The 17,884-nt window shown below is 42.3% G+C and overlaps 1 protein-coding gene and 1 long non-coding RNA gene across 5 annotated transcripts in view; one reads left to right on the top strand and one right to left on the bottom strand.

Moving 5' to 3' along the window:
• The first annotated feature begins 82 nt into the window (after nucleotides 1–82).
• LOC310841065 lies at nucleotides 83–5,737 on the top strand. Its single transcript, XR_014562315.1, has 3 exons — nucleotides 83–483; nucleotides 1,681–1,825; nucleotides 5,618–5,737. It is a non-coding gene; the product is annotated as an uncharacterized lncRNA (long non-coding RNA).
• A 2,817-nt stretch (nucleotides 5,738–8,554) lies between these two features.
• Nucleotides 8,555–17,884, bottom strand: part of DCBLD1 (discoidin, CUB and LCCL domain containing 1) — a 29,774-nt gene continuing 20,444 nt past the window's right edge. For 2 of the 4 annotated variants that reach the window (XM_083731204.1, XM_083731207.1), the window contains exons 9-15: nucleotides 17,208–17,332; nucleotides 14,291–14,438; nucleotides 14,066–14,182; nucleotides 13,117–13,207; nucleotides 11,644–11,693; nucleotides 10,571–10,705; nucleotides 8,555–9,296 (exon numbers count right to left, since the gene is read on the bottom strand). In XM_083731204.1, coding sequence (XP_083587330.1) covers nucleotides 8,782–9,296; nucleotides 10,571–10,705; nucleotides 11,644–11,693; nucleotides 13,117–13,207; nucleotides 14,066–14,182; nucleotides 14,291–14,438; nucleotides 17,208–17,332 — 1,181 coding nt within the window. In that variant the 3' untranslated portion in view covers nucleotides 8,555–8,781. The remainder of the gene's footprint in view (nucleotides 9,297–10,570; nucleotides 10,706–11,643; nucleotides 11,694–13,116; nucleotides 13,208–14,065; nucleotides 14,183–14,290; nucleotides 14,439–17,207; nucleotides 17,333–17,884) is intronic. The other 2 variants (XM_083731205.1, XM_083731206.1) reach the window with 2 other exon arrangements.

Raw genomic sequence — 17,884 nt, 5'->3', positions numbered from 1 at the left:
AAAGCCCAGACCTCTGAAATTTTGCTCTGATGCTATTGTGAATTATTGTGATTGCACTGCTATTTGACCAATCATGTAGAGTGCCACACTGGCAACTGTAATATGTTGGAATTTTCAGACATGGTACGTCAGCTTTGTCAATAGCTAGTTTTCCAAGGGCTGGATGAATTAGGCTTGAAGGCCTTTTGGGGAAAGTCAATATTCTTATGCTCAGTTGTATAGAGTTTGTCAGAAAATTTGTATTTTACATTCTAATTGTATGTGTATTCCATTAGCCATCTAGACTGTTATTTCTTGCAGTTTTTAAAGATGGCAGAAGCTACAGGAGAAGTAAAATCCCTGGAATACTAGATTTCTAATGTTTGAAACCAACAACTGAATCTTGGTGAAATGTCAGACTGAACCCAGAGCTGGCATTTTGCTGAACAGAAATCTGTTTTCTGAAGTGTGCCTCAGTTTCCCTTAAGCCAGCATTCCACACATGTAAGAGTTTGTAAGACTATTGGGCAACATGCAATGTCCAGATTTTTGTGGTTATATAGTCTTTGCTAATTCCCCTTCCATTTTATGCTGACCTCAGTCCTGCAGACCTTTGCAACTTAATTCTACTTACTTAAACTGAGTTTGATTAATTTGATTAGCCTGTAAATAAAGTTGTTTGCATTATTGTGGTTGGAACACTTAATTTTACATTTCAGAATTCCTTTTTGCTCAATGATAGTTCAAGAGCAAGTTGCGCATTAGTGTAGTTAGTTGCAACTAAAAACTTAATTGCCCAAAGTGATGTGTTGAGAATGAGCACTGACCCTGATTGACCTTACCTAATTTTAATAAAGAACATATGAAGAGCCTGCAGGCCAATCTTCTATCCAGTCCAGCATCCCGTTCTTACAGTGGCCAACCAAATGTGTATGGGAAGCCAGTGAGCAGAACATGAGCACAAGAGCACTCTCCTCTTGTCTATGCAATGCATCTGTGTGATAAAGGCATATTAGAATACATTCTGTGTGACTGCTGGACAACTCTGGAATTCCTCCCCCCCCCCCAATAATTGTCTGAACTCTGGGCCTCTTATTTTTTCTGGGCCATATAGGTAAAGGTAAAGGTACCCCTGCCCGTACGGGCCAGTCTTGACAGACTCTGGGGTTGTGCGCCCATCTCACTTAAGAGGCCAGGGGCCAGCGCTGTCCGGAGACACTTCCGGGTCACGTGGCCAGCGAGCCAGAGCTGCACACGGAAACGCCGTTTACCTTCCCGCTGGTAAGCGGTCCCTATTTATCTACTTGCACCCGGAGGTGCTTTCGAACTGCTAGGTTGGCAGGCGCTGGGACCGAGCAGTGGGAGCGCACCCCGCCGCAGGGATTCGAACCGCCAACCTTTCGATCGGCAAGTCCTAGGCGCTGAGGCTTTAACCCACAGCGCCACCTGCGTCCCTTCCTGGGCCATATAGTCTTGAGGAAAAAGAACTTCGCCCTTTGGGGTGAATTCCTTTTTAAAATGAATTTTAATTGGGGAAAATGAACTCCAAAAGGCACTTTTAAAATCCTGTGAAGGAGCATTTTTAATCTTCATTTTCAACAAGTAAACATTTATTTAAACAAATGCAGTGAAACATGTGCTTTAATAGTAAACTATTGCAATTTAAAGAAACTTGGCTTTTAAATTTTTACAAATGTCCAGAGCTGCAAAGGAATTGTTTTACAAAATCCTGTTCAGCACCAAATCTATGGAACAGGCTGTCTGCCTCTAGTTGAAAGAAAGTGGACAATGGCAAGCCGGGGACTACAACAGGCTGCGCTGATTTTTCCCTGGGAATTGCTCTCTGGTAAGTAGACTGAAGCCTAAGTTGGTTTGTTTTAAAGGTGCTAACAAGGGACCCCCATACATTTGCAGCCCCATGGGAAATAATAATTCCCGTTCCACGACTTCTACATCTCCCCCCCCCCCCCGAATGTGGAATTAGATGGAGGGATATTAAGTGCCCTAAGGCCTGGGAGACCAAGAATGGGATTCAGTGCAACACACTTCCATTCATTCATCTGTGCAAATATTCCAGTTTTCCAGATAGAAAGACATTCCCCATGTACAGTGGTACCTCAGGTTACAGACGCTTCAGGTTACAGACACTTCAGGTTACAGACTCTGCTAACCCAGAAATAGTACCTCAGGTTAAGAACTTTGCTTCAGGATGAGAACAGAAATCGCGAAGCAGTGGAAGCAGGAGGCCCCATTAGCTAAAGTGGTGCTTCAGGTTAAGAACAGTTTCAGGTTAAGAACGGACCTCCAGAACGAATTAAGTTCTTAACTAGAAGTACCACTGTACTGTTCTGGGGGGTTGCTAGACCCCCAGTGCCAAATTTGGAGGAGGGTGGGGACGCCTTATGCAAATGGAAATCCTTGGGCTTTGCTGACAAGGGTGGTGAGGTGACTCCTACCCCAGGATTAAATTTGCCTTAAAACTTGTGGTGAGACCTGGAGCCAATCATTGTTGCTTAGATTTGCGTACCTCACAACATGGTTGCGAGGATAACCCGGGGAAATGAAGAGCCTTGAGCTGCTTGTACTAAAAGGGGTGATTTAATAGAGCAGATCTTCAGCCTCATGAGGCCCTGAATCTCCTTAAAGTAGCAGGTCTAATTAAGCAAGAGACATTAAGCAGCAAACAAAACTTGTTTGAAGGAAGAGCAAAATATATCTAGCATGCTGGTTTTGGTTTTTAACCTTTTCCCATTTCTCATGTAGCTTTGAATTCCAGGAAATGTAAAGCCTGTGTCTATATTTTAAAAATGTCAGTAGGTGGCAGCAAACGCTTCAGATTTCCTTCTCGGAAAACGCTATGACAAAGTGTGTCAAGTCCTTGAGTGGGATCCAAAGTACTTCTCAGTCTTAGCTTCTCACAGTGCTTATGTAAAATATTTTCATCCTGCCTTTCATCACAAGTGATCCAGGGCATGGTACGCTAATGCAATTTGAATAGAACATCCATCTTAATATAAAACAAGAACAGATAAGGCACATAACTACAGCAACCCGTTAAAATTACCTGGTAACGACAGCTAGCATCCTACAAAAACCTGAGTGGGTGGGGGGGAAGCACCATGTTTTCAGCTGGCCCTGAAAGACAAAAAGAGAAGGTGCCAGTCAGAGCTCAGAGGGGAGAGCATTCCATAAGGAGGGGGCCAGTCCCGAGAAGACCGTCTCTGAAGTCACCGCAGAATAGATATCACTTGGCAGCAGGTTGCTAAGCAGGACCTCCCAGCCAGATTTTAACATACAAACAAACACAAACCCCTGTGTTGCAAAATGTAACAATCTACAAAAATGCAAATGCATATATAATTGGTTATGATGTCATTCATAACTGATGCAACATGAGGGTCCAAAAACCAGAGGTGAGCATTAGGAGAAGTCTCCATTTGCTGGTGGAGGTACTTGAGGTACACACACACAACTCTGGCTGCGTATGTACCATACATTTGGAACATATGGTTCCCCACAGACACATCCCTGGGAGCTGTAGTTTGTTCTGGGTGCTGGAAACAGTAGTTCTTTGAGGGGGGAACACAGCTCCTAGAATTCTTTCAGACCTCTTAAAAACCTTACTGGTCAGACAGGTCATTGAAAGGTGCATTTTGCTGCCAACAAGTTTTTCTTGTTATGTTCTTACACCTTTAAGTGATTACAGTAGCATCCTGATGTATTGTCTGTGGAAGTGGGGTATACAGTAAAAACATTGGCTGCTGCATCTGCTTCCTTTGTTATCCGAGGCTAGAGATTGCTTTGGAAGAATACGTAGCTGTGTCAGGTTCTGGGATATATCAAAACAGGCGTGAGACAATCCTATCTGCTTTCCTGTGACCTCATTTGGGCTTCAAAATAAGCTATGGAAGGCAAGTGGTTCAATAACCACTTTAATGCTGATTGAAAAGAGTTTTTGTTGTTGCTTGCTGGGCTTTGGTGTGGAGGAAGGGTTTTGAATTCAATAAATACCACAGCTTCGTGACTGACTGTTTGTCCCACTGAAGTAAGAGCTGCACTGCCATAAATCAAAATTATTCAGTCTAACTATGTTGTAACTTAAGGTTGAAATAGTTATTTACTATTCTTTGCCATACTACAATGAATGTAATAGTGACAGATTTATAAAACTTTCAATGTTCTTTGCAATATGTGATGGATTTAGCACTGCTGTGCATAAATCTCTGTCTCTTTCTGAATGGCCAGACAGGAGACCTGAGTATTAAGCAGACTAATTGTCTACAATAAAATGAAAATTATCAAGTTTTCATTTCCGTACTTCCTGTTTCTCAGCTCAGTATGGCATTTACATGTGCACTACATTGAGTTTACAGTATTTCTTCTTGCTGGCCAATTCACACTTCACAAAACTGACAATGAGAACAGATGGTGTCACTTAAGGATAAACAGCTTAGCCATAAATGAGAAAAGCTGTCTTAAAGAAGATCTGCTTACGATATTTGCTGGTGTCTTCTTTCTTACATTTCTGCTATCAGCAGGAATGGAGAGCGCAAACATTTGTTCGTAACCTTCACGCGTCTCATAGTAATTGTGTGGGCAAAATATTGATTGATTTCATCTAACAAAACATATAGACCACTTAATAGAAAATGACAAATCCCTAATTGGTTTACATAAAATGGTGCAAAATTTTTATCCAAAAAAGACCAATAAAACCAACAGCATTCTAAAACAAGGAGATATACACAATCTTTCTAATATGTTGCCTGATTCTACACAGCTATCACTTATTGTGCCATCTGAAAAATGAGACTCTCACTGTCTACAGCATCATAATTCAAAAATCATTTCTGAGTTTCTTGAAATGTTCCTGGACTGCACTAGTATCTCCACTAACTGGTCTTTGATGCAATCCTGTTTGTGGGTTGATAGGGTTTAGGGTTACGTAGTTTTGTCACTGTAAGGTTTTGCATGGAGTTATACAGTTCTAGGACAGTGCATCTGAAAGTCTGCCTGATGTGGTGTGATGTTGCTGCCCACCCACACAAAACCTTATTTCCCTTTTTTTTAAAAAAAAACCAAACAAACCAGGAAGCTTGAATATTGCACGTCTTTCAAGCACACACCATTTCTCTGAAGACAAAGGGTTGTCACTTTTAAAAGCTGCTGCAGGCTTATGAATCGTGGCTCTTGGGAAGACAGTTCCCAAACTCAGAGGAAACCAATCTGGGAAACTGTTGGCGAAGAGAGCACACACTAGTCAGCCAGACCCCTGATATGATCCTGTTGCCTCCTACGTTGCTTGCAAGCACAGATAAGGTGCTAGAGAGCAAATGCTTTTATAAAGATGCAGTGCATTCTGCAGTTAGTGAGCAGTTGAGAGATATGAATATATAATTCCTCTGTGAAAGAGCCAGCAGGCATGAGATACACTGCAGCTTCTGTATGTGATGGTGTCCTGCAGATCTTGTTTCAAGTTAGAAAACACAAGCTTTAGCAGGATAGGAAAATGAGTGGTGTCTAAAGTATTCTAAGCTATAAAACAGTAGATGACATGGCTGCATCCCAAACTTTGGCATCTCCACTCCACCCCATCACAACTCATAAACTTATCTGATTTCTTTTCTTGTCCTTGCAGAGCTTGCAAGCAAATGCGCATGACTTGGCCTTGTAGAGCCTTCAGGAGGTGTGGCTAGCTATCATTGGTTTTCAACTGAGAGGCCTGTTTGGTGGTGGTGGCAGGTCCATTTGGGCGAATGGGCACTGCGCCACCAGCCTCGCCTGTCTTCATACTTGCAACCAGTTACCCTTGTTGCTCTCAGCAGGGAGGAGGGTGGAAGCTATGGTAAAGTGTAGCACTGCTCTTTATAGGTTCCTTTTCAGAGTACAGCTGCATTTCGCCGAGACCTGTCCATAAAAACTGGAATGTGAACATCAGGTCGTTACATTTAGATCAATAAACAAACCCTCTGCAGCTAATTATGTTTGGTCATTACTGCCCTGGATCAGATTCCACCCCAAGACTGAGGGGAAAGCGATGTGTGCTATTATACTCACAAATGCCTCGTTGCTACATGAACTCTCAAGTGTGAGTCAAACACCAACACATTTTAAGACCAGATAATATTGTAAGCTCCTCTTAAACACTTTACAGACATAGTGGTAGATTAATTAAAAATCAAAACAAGGATGAGCAAATCTGGATGAATCTAAATAATAATTGTTATGTATTTGTGAGGTGTAGTCCAGTCTTCTAGATGTCCTTCAAATAACTTTTGTATGGCCTGAGCCCTCTGGTGGAAACCAGAGACATACAGAATTCATTTAAGAGGAAAGCAAACTGCTATCGTTCCCTATTTGCAAAACAATGGAGCAATGCTTTAAAGGAGTGAAGATTTAGAAATATTTAGAAGCATTTGGTGGTGGTGTTAAAAATCGAAACTTTTTACAAACTCCTGGGTTTTGATAATAACATTCCTGAGTCTCTGTCAGGGAAGAACGCGGGGGATGGATAAATAAATATATACGGATACTAATACGAATAACTCCACACATTGTTAGGAGTCTCACCACAACCTCTAATGCCTGCTCTCAGCCAAGGCCTTTTGGCTGCAGTCTTCTCTTATCTTCCTCCCTGGCTTTGCTTTGACAAGGACACTGCCAAGGCCAGCTGTACCAGACACCCTGCTATTGCAATACCAGGATTTGCACTCAGTAGAAGGAGTCGTCTTATCAAGAGAGCTGAAAGCTTTGGCATTACATTTTATTTGAAAGCCTGGCTCCCAGAAAACACGGTTCCTAGACTGCACAGGAGGGAAGGCAGGGGCCACAATGTATATGAAAAAGCAAATGCTTTTCATGTACAAGGTTCTAGATTCAATCCTTGACCTATCCAGTTAGGGGGCTGCTTCACCCTAGCAGAGTATTTCTCCTAGCTGAGAAGTGTACTGCTGTAGGGGATGAAAAATATGCAAGAGGGATAGGAATACCTTAGTTCTAGTTACAGGTAGGTAGCTGTGTTGGTCTGCCATAGTCAAAACAAAATAAAAATAAAAATCCTTCCAGTAGCACCTTAGAGACCAACTAAGTTGGTTATTGGTATGAGCTTTTGTGTGCAAGTGTGCATGCACACGAAAGCTCATACAAATAACAAACTTAGTCGGTCTCTAAGGTGCCACTGGAAGGATATTTTTTGTTTGTTTGTTAGGAATGCCATAATGTGTGAAGATTATGCAAGTGTCTGTTTCATCAGCTGTACACTTGGCAGGGTGCATCTTTGTAGGAAATATACGCATGAACTGGTCCCTAGAGAATCTTGGACAACAGAGCTAGGAAAGACAGGAAGGGGTCAGGTCAGGGGTGGGGGTACCTGAGGGCTACCTGCTGTCCTAAGCAACCTCCCATGGGTCGCATACCAGTAGTGGGCAGAGGCAGAGGAAAAAGGGGGCAAGGCAGCAGATGGAACTCTTAATTTTGCCCAGTTGGCTCCACACATCTCTCCACCCCCCATCTAAGTAAGAATGAAACATCATCAGAGCTGAAGGACTCATTCCAGCCAGGCGAAAGCACAGGAAAAGGACAGAGAGAAAGGTAGGTGGCTTGGGGAGTAGGTGGTGGCCTGGGGAAAGTCGTGAGAACCAGATGGAAAAGTCAGTATAACAAGCAGAGATCCTTACAGCTATTCCAGTTAATCTTTCCTGCCCCCCCTTTTTAAAGAAACCCTTGAGACAAAGTCACAAAAAACATTTTTTAACACAAAGCTGCCACAAGGAGCCTGTGAACAATGCATTCGAAATATCTAAGCATCTGCGAGTAAACTAGCAAAAAATATTTCCATATGCAACTTGCAGAGCCCATTTTTAATGAGATGGCAGACCCAAAGCAAACTACTACTGCTAGGCTTAGGTTGTGCTACTATAATATCCACAGTATTTGGTGGGGCTTACTGCAGAGTGGGCAGTATATGTACTGATTTTTCAGAAGATGCTATTATGAAACTAGAGGTGAGTTTGAAAAATTACTTCTAGAAACCTACTGGCTGCCTGATCTCAACTACGCTGTTTTTCTATTAGCAATTTATGGTGGAGAAGAGGTGCATATTTAGGGCCATGGCAGAGACTCAGCTCTGTGTTCTAGTCTTGGTATTTTCCCTTGTCCTAATCTGGGGCTAAAGAATGGACCATTTACAGGCACAGTTAAATCCATGAAACAGAAGACCCCACTATTTCTCAGTGGCAATTGACTAGCATCACTTCTCATCACAATACCATGCACCATCCCTCATTTTTTCAAAACTTATTTTGCCCAGAACAAGTACAGATTTATCCACACAGTTAAAACTGTTCAAAGCAGGGGGTTCTGCAGCATAGGATATGACCCGAGGAAATTAGCTTTTAAATTTAATTAGCTCCCACTTCTGTGTAACATGTCAGAACTAGTTAGCACAACTACCAACAGGAAAACAACCCCAGACGCCGTGCTGTTTTGTTAGGACACTGTCCTACCTTGTCTAGAAATCAGTGCAGTGACCAGTTCTTCTCACTGACAGCCCCCAACCCACACAGGACAAAACAGATTAAAGTTTAAGTTATTTTTATTAAATTAAAAATGTATGTACACATTGCACAATGTTAGAGTGGAGCACCAATATCGCAGCTGCAGAGAATTGACTGCCTGAAGACTCTACCGCAAAGGCAGCAACGAACAGCTTTCACTCCTCAGCCAAGAGCAAATTTTGTTTTGCTCTAAATCTAATCCAGTGCTTTAAACATTATGGCAGTGAGTTTCCACTGGTCCTTAAGGTTACAGAAGAGCTGTCATTGCAGTCTGATTTACCGGTTTTAGGCAGTATCTGGGTGTCGAATAGCCCTCATCTGTCAATAAACTGGTTTGGGGCTTCTGATAGCCAGTATTGTAGTCAAGTGTGGGCAAGGCTTTCATTTTTGGCTTGTCATACTCCTTCTGACTTTGTGGTGTTTGATAATCTTCACTCCCCGTTTCAGTCTGGCACAAGGCAGTGAAAGTGCCTGTGGAAAGGGAACATTTATGCGCAGCGGAAGCAGTAGGAATGTTATAGCAGCTCTCTGAAGGAAAAGCGTTTTCTCTTCCTACATGTCGCTCTATAATAGGAGTGGCGTATTCAGGCTCATGGTTGGTCAAAGGCAGTGCATAATCGTGCCGATTTGCTCTCTGTGGGCAGTGGTAATGGTTCCCAGTCTCGGCGCTACCTTTTTTCTCATTCTCTGTGTCCATGGGTCTGAAAGTGGATCCCTTTCGGGTTACTGTCCCAGTTCCTATCATGAGAGGCTGTTGATAATCTAGATGGGAAACAGAATCACATCAGAATCTCAGATCACACCAAATACTAGATGCCACCTTAATTTGTGCTGAGCAATCTGCTATATTATTTGCCTTCTCCCAGAAAGAAACTGTTATTGTTCCTACAGGAGACAGATATTTTTTTTGTTATCCCTGAGTCGTCTGACCAAGGGATATTATTTCCCAACTGCAGCAAAGAAAATTCAAGCAAGTACTTTGAATCAAATGTGGGTGGACTGTCAAGGCAATTAATTAACTTGAATAAGCTAAAATTAAGCATATTTCCAGGATGCTTCAAATATGCATTTTAAGTTCAAGACAAGAACAAATAAGAAGCATACCGGCTCATGTTTTATGTTTGTGTCAATGGGCATTTTTAATTCATTATTTGCAATGGCCTATGGCAACAAGCAATAAATATTTATAAGAATCGTAAGATTTTCCTTGGAGTACTCCTGCCTCCATGCACAAATTTTATTAGAGACCATTTGTTTTTCCCCTGCCTTCTCGCCACAAGATCAAACCATCCTTCTCGCTCTACTGACAAACCCAGTCTTCAGTCTATCAAAGGTCAAAAACAGATTCCTACAGTAGATCCTTAGTAGAGCAATAGCTATTGATTATACAAGCTACATGAGCCATGTGCAACAGAAAGAAAAAAATGTGCACTATAATGTTAGAGTTACTAAGCAAGAAAACATGCACACAATTGTCAAATTTATCCACCATCCTATCTAAAAGGATGGTACCACAAATTACAGCTAAACTCCAAAAAGCTACTAGTCATGATAGCTATGTTCTGCCCCCACTGTTAGGGCAGTATGCCTCTGGATAGCCAATGCTAGGAATAATAGAAATTCAGACAAAATCCTCATGTCAAGCTTGCAGGCTTTGCAAAGGCATCTGTGAGAATGGGATGCTGGGCTAGAGGGGCCTGACTGGGAAATCTCTTCTTAATGTCTTTGATATCGCACATGGGTAACCTGATGAGGAAGAATGTTGGAATGCCAAAGCCATTACTCTACAGGTATCTGGAAGAAGAATGCCAACAGTTTTATGTGAACACACTGGCAGGGCAATAATAGAAATATGAAAAATAAATTAAAAAATGGTACAAGTTCTAACTGGCAGGGCAATAACAGAAATATGATAAATAAATTTAAAAATGGTACAAGTTCTATTCTGCCAATCCTTACGGATGGGCAAACTAAGCCTGTTCTTTACGTTTCTTACGTGCTACATAGGGATTGTTTTCAGAAGACAGTGAAGTTACCTGCCATCTCTCTTGTGACGAGATCTAGCTTTTGTGGCGTATCCTTGTCATTATTATAACTGATGGTGAATTCAGTAGACTGGTGTCTGACAAAGGGTTGTTTGATTTGTTTCCAGAAACCTAGAAGTTCAAGTCCTAATAATGTTAAAAATCTCAAATGTGATCCAATATAAAACATTGCATGCACACACAAAAATTAAAACTGTCAGTTTGATTCAGACTGTGTTGGAAAGGATGACATGTAATAGACCTAGGGTTAAAAGAAGCTTGCACTAGCAGAGATCAGTCTATCTATACAGAGCACATAGGGCTAAATCCTGACAACTATCTTCCCTTCCATCCTGCAGCTGCTTGTGTTCCTCACAAGTCACCCTTGAGAGCTTGAATGAAGGGAGATATTGGGGGTGAGAGCTGCAGTGCGTGTGCGTGTGTCCGTGCATGTGTGTGTGAAAAAATCAGCAGAAGCTCATCTAGTATGGTCAACAAGGGACTCTCTGATCCCAGCAATTTGTCATCTGGACGCTCTCTTGGAGTCATGAACACACTTAATTTTAAATCAGCTGCTTTGCTGATCATTTTTGGATCTCCCTCCCCAACAATGCATCTCAACAGCAGTGCACTGTTGAATTTCAAAGCAAAGCTAAATTTGGACTTGGTGAGCATCTCATGGAAGCAGGCCCGCAAGGGAGAACGGAACAAGAGTGTGATATCAAAAAACACTGAGCCAAAACTTTTAATGAAAATGGTTCCACAAAACCCTTTTCCTATTAAATTATCCCCTGGTAGAGATTGACATGGATAATGGATGCGTGATCCAAGCCATCCAGATTAAGCCACAGTGATTCCAAGGATCAGGAAGTACTAAGCACAGGAAACTGTCGCTGGCTGCTGTCAATGCCTGCTCCAGTTCCACCCATCCATTACATATATTAAAAGTTCTTGTGCTATTTGCGTGTAAGATCCTTAAGGGGAATTAGTCCCACTGCACACAAAGATATTGTTACAACTACATAAACATTTCCCTTTCTCATTATTGTCAGATGATGAACAAAACCACGATTTTTACCACCCACCTGGTTTCCCGGTGTCGTATGAGCCATAAGCACCTCCTTTCTTTCCTCTCCTATAATGAAGAACAGCAACAATAGCACTTGGCTTCAGTCAGTTCCATTGAACCAGTGACTGTCAACTCCTATTGACTGTCTAGGCTAGATTTTCAGGCACTGATCTTCCCCAACTTTGCTACTAGAGGCACTGGGTGTCCCTTGGAGACGGAGACCTGGGTCTTTATGCTGAACCCTGGATCTACCGCCTCTTTTGAAAACTTAAGAAAATGCTTACAGGGTAGCTAGGCACAATGCAAAGCAGAATACTGATGAGACCCATCCACTCACCATCCTGATTTGCTGAATGAGTTGGGCAAGGGTGTGTGTGTGGGGGGGGGGGGGAGAGACAGACAGGTAAACAGACAGATATGATACTGGATAAAGATTCTTTCAGTTTCCATATATACATAAGTAGAAATTCCTGCCAGGTAGGGCAGAGAGACCAACCCACATAAAATAGAATGATGGCAAGAGCCAGAGTAAATTCCTTTCCCTTTGAAAATCAGACTAAATTTGTATAATGTAAATATGCATTAACGTAGGCATATTTGTTTCATGGGCTTGTGCTCCAAATCTTTCTAATTGCTCAGTAATGCCCCTGACAGGTGCCATCGGAATCTACTGACTGTGCCTAAAATTACTAGCGAATCATTATTTTTCTGGTGGCCAACTACAAAGACCAACCATACTACAATTTCATTCCTAAGTAAGGATGTTTAGAAATGCAGGCTTAAATGAATTGCAGGTTGTATTTAAGCACTTAAAGCAATGAACTACTAATAGTGGACTGCTTTCCTTTGGGGTGCAACTATAAGACAGTCTTGTAGTTCTTCCTTGTTTTATATTTATAAAATGGTGGGAATGGACTTTGCAACTGGTTAGAAAGAGAGAGGAAGAAAGTGCACCGCCCACGAGCCTTTTGCATAGGTCATCTCTTTCCCGATCAGAAAAGCCCTCAGGTGAGGAATGAATCATTGTGGAAATCTTTCTGCTGTTTTTCATGGAACTTCCTATTTTAGCTTGCTTGTCTCTAAAAGGCTGGAAGACTCCTTCCGTGAAGAGAGCCACCGTTTCCCATTCCCTGCAATTCATGGGGACATCAGCTGGGAGAAGAGCTCATTGGACGAGCCGGAGCACAATGAGGAGCTGGCAAGGGACTTGAGGAAGCCCAGGCGGCACAATTTGAAATGCCGGTGATTAAGCTTGGGACTTCGTATTAATAATGCAAATACAGTCATAGGTTTTGGTCATAGCATTTTTCCTCTTCTGCTGTAAAACCACCGAAGGCAATCATCAGGTGTATTCCTGTTAGCTGGTAAATCTGCCAGTTACTCTTTAACCTACTAAACAGCTAAGGAAAAGGCTGTTATGTGTCCAAATGCCACCACAAGAATTTTTAAGCTTTTCAACTCTGAAGAGGGAGAAGTGAGAGTTACATACTTTCGTACAACAGCATAGATACCAATTCCAGATATCAGGAACAGCAAAAGCACCACTACTACTGGAACGATTATGGTAGTGAGATTCAGTCCTTAAAAAGAAATGAAGATAAAAAGTTACAATGTACTGAAAACCCAGCTGAAAAACTAGCTTGAGGGCTGGACTACATATCACATAGTACTGGTATATAGGGGGGAGTATGTAGAACCCAGGAAACAGTGAGACTTAATTCACATTATTTTTGAATCCTGGCTTAACAAGCAAGGATATGCATGACCTCCTTGCACCCTTTGCTCCCATTTCACTCCTCCCTTCACATGATCGGGGGTGGGGAGCTGCTGTTAACCATGGCTTCTTGTTACGTACAAGCCAGGAATTATGCACAATGGATTCCAAACAAGCCAAGTTTTGAAAGTCATTAACCACAGTTTCTAGCTTGCATGTAGTAGGGAGCCATGGTTAACTGAGGCCTTCTTCTTGGTTTCTTTCCCCATTTGCACAAGGGAAAGAGTGCAGCAAGAGGAATGTGGTTGCATCTGGGTGCAGCAGGCTTGCCCATATGCAGGCTTAACTAATAATTTGATTATGTGTTCTTCTGTGTTGAATACCACTCCGTGTGCTCAGACCTGCACCCACTTTAGATCGGTATTAAGCATTGGATACCTCTCAAGTTATACCAAGCCTTGTATATATCCAGAACACATGTCACTGTGTTTTCTGGTCATTTGGCCCTCATAAAGTAAAAACCATGTAGCAAAGACATGAATGTGCCCTGCCAACCTCACCCCCAATGAATCACATTTTGTTCCCAGGCATTTGAAAATTGGGGTTCAAAAAGGTGGTTTAGAAATAGGTTTACATTATCACTTCTGAAAAGTTGTCACAGTCTGTGGTAGGAGTTGTGCTAAGACTTTTGCCCTCCGTTAAAGTTAGGAAAGGTGTTTCCTACCTAAGCTGCCTTCTTCTGAGGGTATGGGCTCTGTGATGGTTCTGTCTTCTTTTCTAACCGAGACACCTGTGCTTTGACTTGGTCTCTGCCAGAGCGGATGCGTAAGGGAGCTGTTAACTGCAAGGCAAAAGGTGGAACTAAGTGAACCTCAAAACATTTGAAGGGCATTCAGATCCTGCTGCCAAACAAACCTCTCCCCGCCCCCCGAATGGTAAAATGGCTTACCTTGGTTTATGCGACAACCAATAAGTTCCACCTTCAGTGCTATTCTTTTGTTCCAGCTCTGTGGAATAATTCTCACGTAGCGGGCTACTATGGGGGGAATGAAATTATTCCGGACTATATCTCCATGATTAGAGTTGGCTTTGAATACCTGCCGTTTGAAAGGAAAATGAACCACAATATTATTTGGTTTAAAGCCAATGAACAACTTCTCCCCTTAAAATCACAAAGGATAAAAATCAACAGCAGCCTGTGCTGATCCGCTGGGGGATGGTGGGGAAAGACCTCAACCCTCCAGAGTTTAAAGCTCTTCCTCCAATATGTAGGCAGTCCTAAACTGGAGCAGTACAGCAGTAAAAAGAGGGTTTGTGACCAGCTGAGCAGCTAGTTGCGCAACCAGGCTCAACTCCAAACAGTCCAAGGCCAGCAAGGAGTAGTTAACTCTTCCTCCTCCTTCAGATTGTGGCAGAGTTTGAGGCTGGATGCACAGCAAGCTGCGGAGTCAGCACTATACCACTTTAATTCAACCAGTAGAGCCAGTCTCAGCCTGAACAACTGAAGGGAAGGCTTTGGCCCTGTACAATTCTAGCACAATTCTCTCTCTCTCTCTCTCTCTCTCTCTCTCCCCCCATTACTGGTGCCTGTTTCCTCTCCTCAACACACCATTAATCAATGCCACTCTTTTACTGTTTCTAAAACTGTATTCCTGCAACAAGTCCTCCTGCAACTTCACAAACAGTGGAATGGGTGTGTGCAAAATAATACCCTTTTGCCCTGCACGCTGTCTCTCCAAGTGTGCAGGTACCCCATGCCCTGTCTGTTGTGGGTGATCCTGCTTCACAGCCCTGCTGGTTGGCATGGGCCCATCCACTTTGCTAGTAACGGGAATTAAGTATTGGAAACTTCAGTGTTGTGGGGTTGGAAGAGCAGCACATTTCTCATTTTAGATTTAAAAAGTGACCACCACCAAAGAATGGTATCCAGCTGGTAATCCCCCGTGGACAGAAGACCCTTTGATCTAGCAGAGCCTTCTGTCGGCAGAACAAGGATCAAGGTGATCTTTGGCAAATGCCTCCTCACCCCTGCAGTCTCCCCATTCCCCTAAGATCAACTTCTGGGGGTTAGGGGAAATTTTGGAACTGTGTGGGGGTGGGGACACACGGGGGGGGGGGGGATCTGCAAGGGAAGGAGAAACTGCCAAAGAAGCCAGAGCGATGGGGAGATGGCCGTTTTATTTTTCTCAAAGCGTTCTTGAGATTTTCTTCTGACAGGACAGTACTAATCAGCACTGCCAGTGGAAAGCAAAATAAACATACTACTTCTTTTAAATTAATACCATTAAAAAACCCTCTCTTTTTATAATTTTTTGTATAAGGTTTCACAGAAGGCCTAATATGAATTACAATCATATGTTGATAGCCCATACTTTTATTCAACTATGTGGAATAGAGCGCTTTTGAAGTATCTGTGCAGCAGATGGATTTCCCATGTAGTGCAATGCAGCTAACTCAGTAATAAAAAAAAAAATATCCAAAACGAGTATATGATGGTGGGAGATAATAACTTCTCCAGATTTGATCTCTAACTTGCCCTTTGTATTTAGGGGCAAAAAAGTAAGTTTCTCTCACTAAGCTGCAAGCAAACTGAGACTTTATCAGAGAGTTTGCTTGCAGAGAGTTGGCTTTATCTCCTGCTGATAAAGGCTGAGCTTCTCCAATTCCTATTGTAGGTCAAATGAGCAGGAGTCCATGCCTCTTCTAGACTGATTCATGGAGCTGAAAAAGGGCATAAGAATGTAGATGTGCACTTGAAAACACATCCCACATTTAAAATGCATCTCCCCTGTAAAGAATCATGGGAACTGTAGTTTAACCTTGACAGAGCTACAATTCCCAGTACCCTTAAACTACAGTTCCTGGAATTCTTTGTGGGGGCAGATGTGCTTTAAATGTTTGTCGTGCACCATCACAGAGCAAACCTTGGAAGTAATTCCCACTGCTTTCAATGGCCCTTAGTTTATTGTACGGTGTGCTCAGGATTGCAGCCTTAATATTCTGTATATATCCCTGCCACACCTTATCAGATCCTTGTGCAATTACAACCTTGTGCTAGAAACCAGAAAAGTCCTGCTTTCAAGACAAGGGGAGAAGGGGAAATAAAATGGAAGATTTCTAACACTTAAAAGTTATAAACATAGTTTTGAATAAAGCTGCTCCACCACAAGCAGTAGTTTCACAGAAAATAGTTCTCAAATAATGTTAAAGTACATGCAAAATCAGCTCACAATACAAGCAGCCCTTTTGATTTGATTTTAAAAATACAAATTCTTATCTACTGGAGGGCAAATAACAGTCTAAGATTTGAGGGGCAAGAAGCTGTTGCATCACATATAGGTCTCCCTGAAAACAATCCAATCTGCTTCCCCCACAGTGAAATTTGAAGAAGGAAGAAGGCTCTGTCCGTATGGGGTATGTATATGCAAAAGCATATTTTACTGTACCTATAAAGAAAGAAAATGGCAAAGAGGGCACTTTAGTACACTGTCCTGCTTCTTCTCATAGCCCAAATAATATTTTTTTCCTGCCAAACTGCTCATCCAGCTTCCTCTAGTGAAGAGGAATCTCTAGCTTCCTTACAAATGTTTTCAAATGAAATCATTTCTCCATGGCGAAACTAGACTGGAGCCTTCTGAAAGTAAGGGACAGGGCAAATTACCCAAGTCACAACTAAACCTAGACAGCACAACGTGTGCAATGAGGGTGCTGAAAACCCATTGGAGTAAACAAGATATGAGTATAACAATCCAGTAGCTCCAGCTGCCTGCAAAGGATGAAAGATGGAAGTTGGGCTGCAGGAGAACACCCCCCCCCGGCAACCACCATTTCCCCCTTGCCCTTTATCTCCCCGCTTCCCCAGTTACCTTTTCTTGATTGCTTAGGATTCCTTTGTAAGTCCTCCATTTTGAGTTGTTATTTTTATAGTTGACAATAAACGTCTTAACGTAATAGTTAAAATTGAGCATTGTGGACCCTGTGGTTCTAATTCCTTGTAATGAAAGAAAAAGTAAACAAAAGGGATCTGTTTTGGTCTGTTGGTTAATAATAGTAAAATAAGCATACATTTCCTTCAAACAACAATCACTCATTTATATCTGCAGCAAAATTAAGAAATGTCGCCACCTGAAAACCTTTCGCTTTCTACTATATTATTTGTAAAGGCATCCTCAGATGTACATGCTAGGGCTCTCCCACTGTCAATAGCAATAGGGGAAAGGCACTCCTGCACTTGTGAAGCTCATCTGGAGCATCACACTTGTACACGCTCTGGATCACAGGAATCATTTTTACAGGCAAGTGTCTCTAGTGAGCACACCACCATCTACAAAACCGATAATGAAAGCTAATTAATATTTGAACATACATGCTCTCCCCTCCTTTCGCATTGGCAATTTGTCCAGCAAAACTGCAAAAGCACGCAAGCAACATGGACTCAAGAAACAGTTGCAAAAATGGGGCAAAATGTAAACGGGGTGGGTAGGTCAGCCTCAGTTATGTCCATAGAAGAAGTGGGATGGTTATAGGTCTGCTGGAGTAGAAG

This window comes from Podarcis gaigeae (assembly GCF_964106915.1).
Source record: "Podarcis gaigeae genome assembly, chromosome: 3".
NCBI classification, from domain to species: Eukaryota; Metazoa; Chordata; class Lepidosauria; order Squamata; family Lacertidae; genus Podarcis; species Podarcis gaigeae.
The sequence above is the reverse complement of the archived record's forward strand: the minus strand, read 5'-3'. Positions and strand labels throughout refer to the sequence as shown.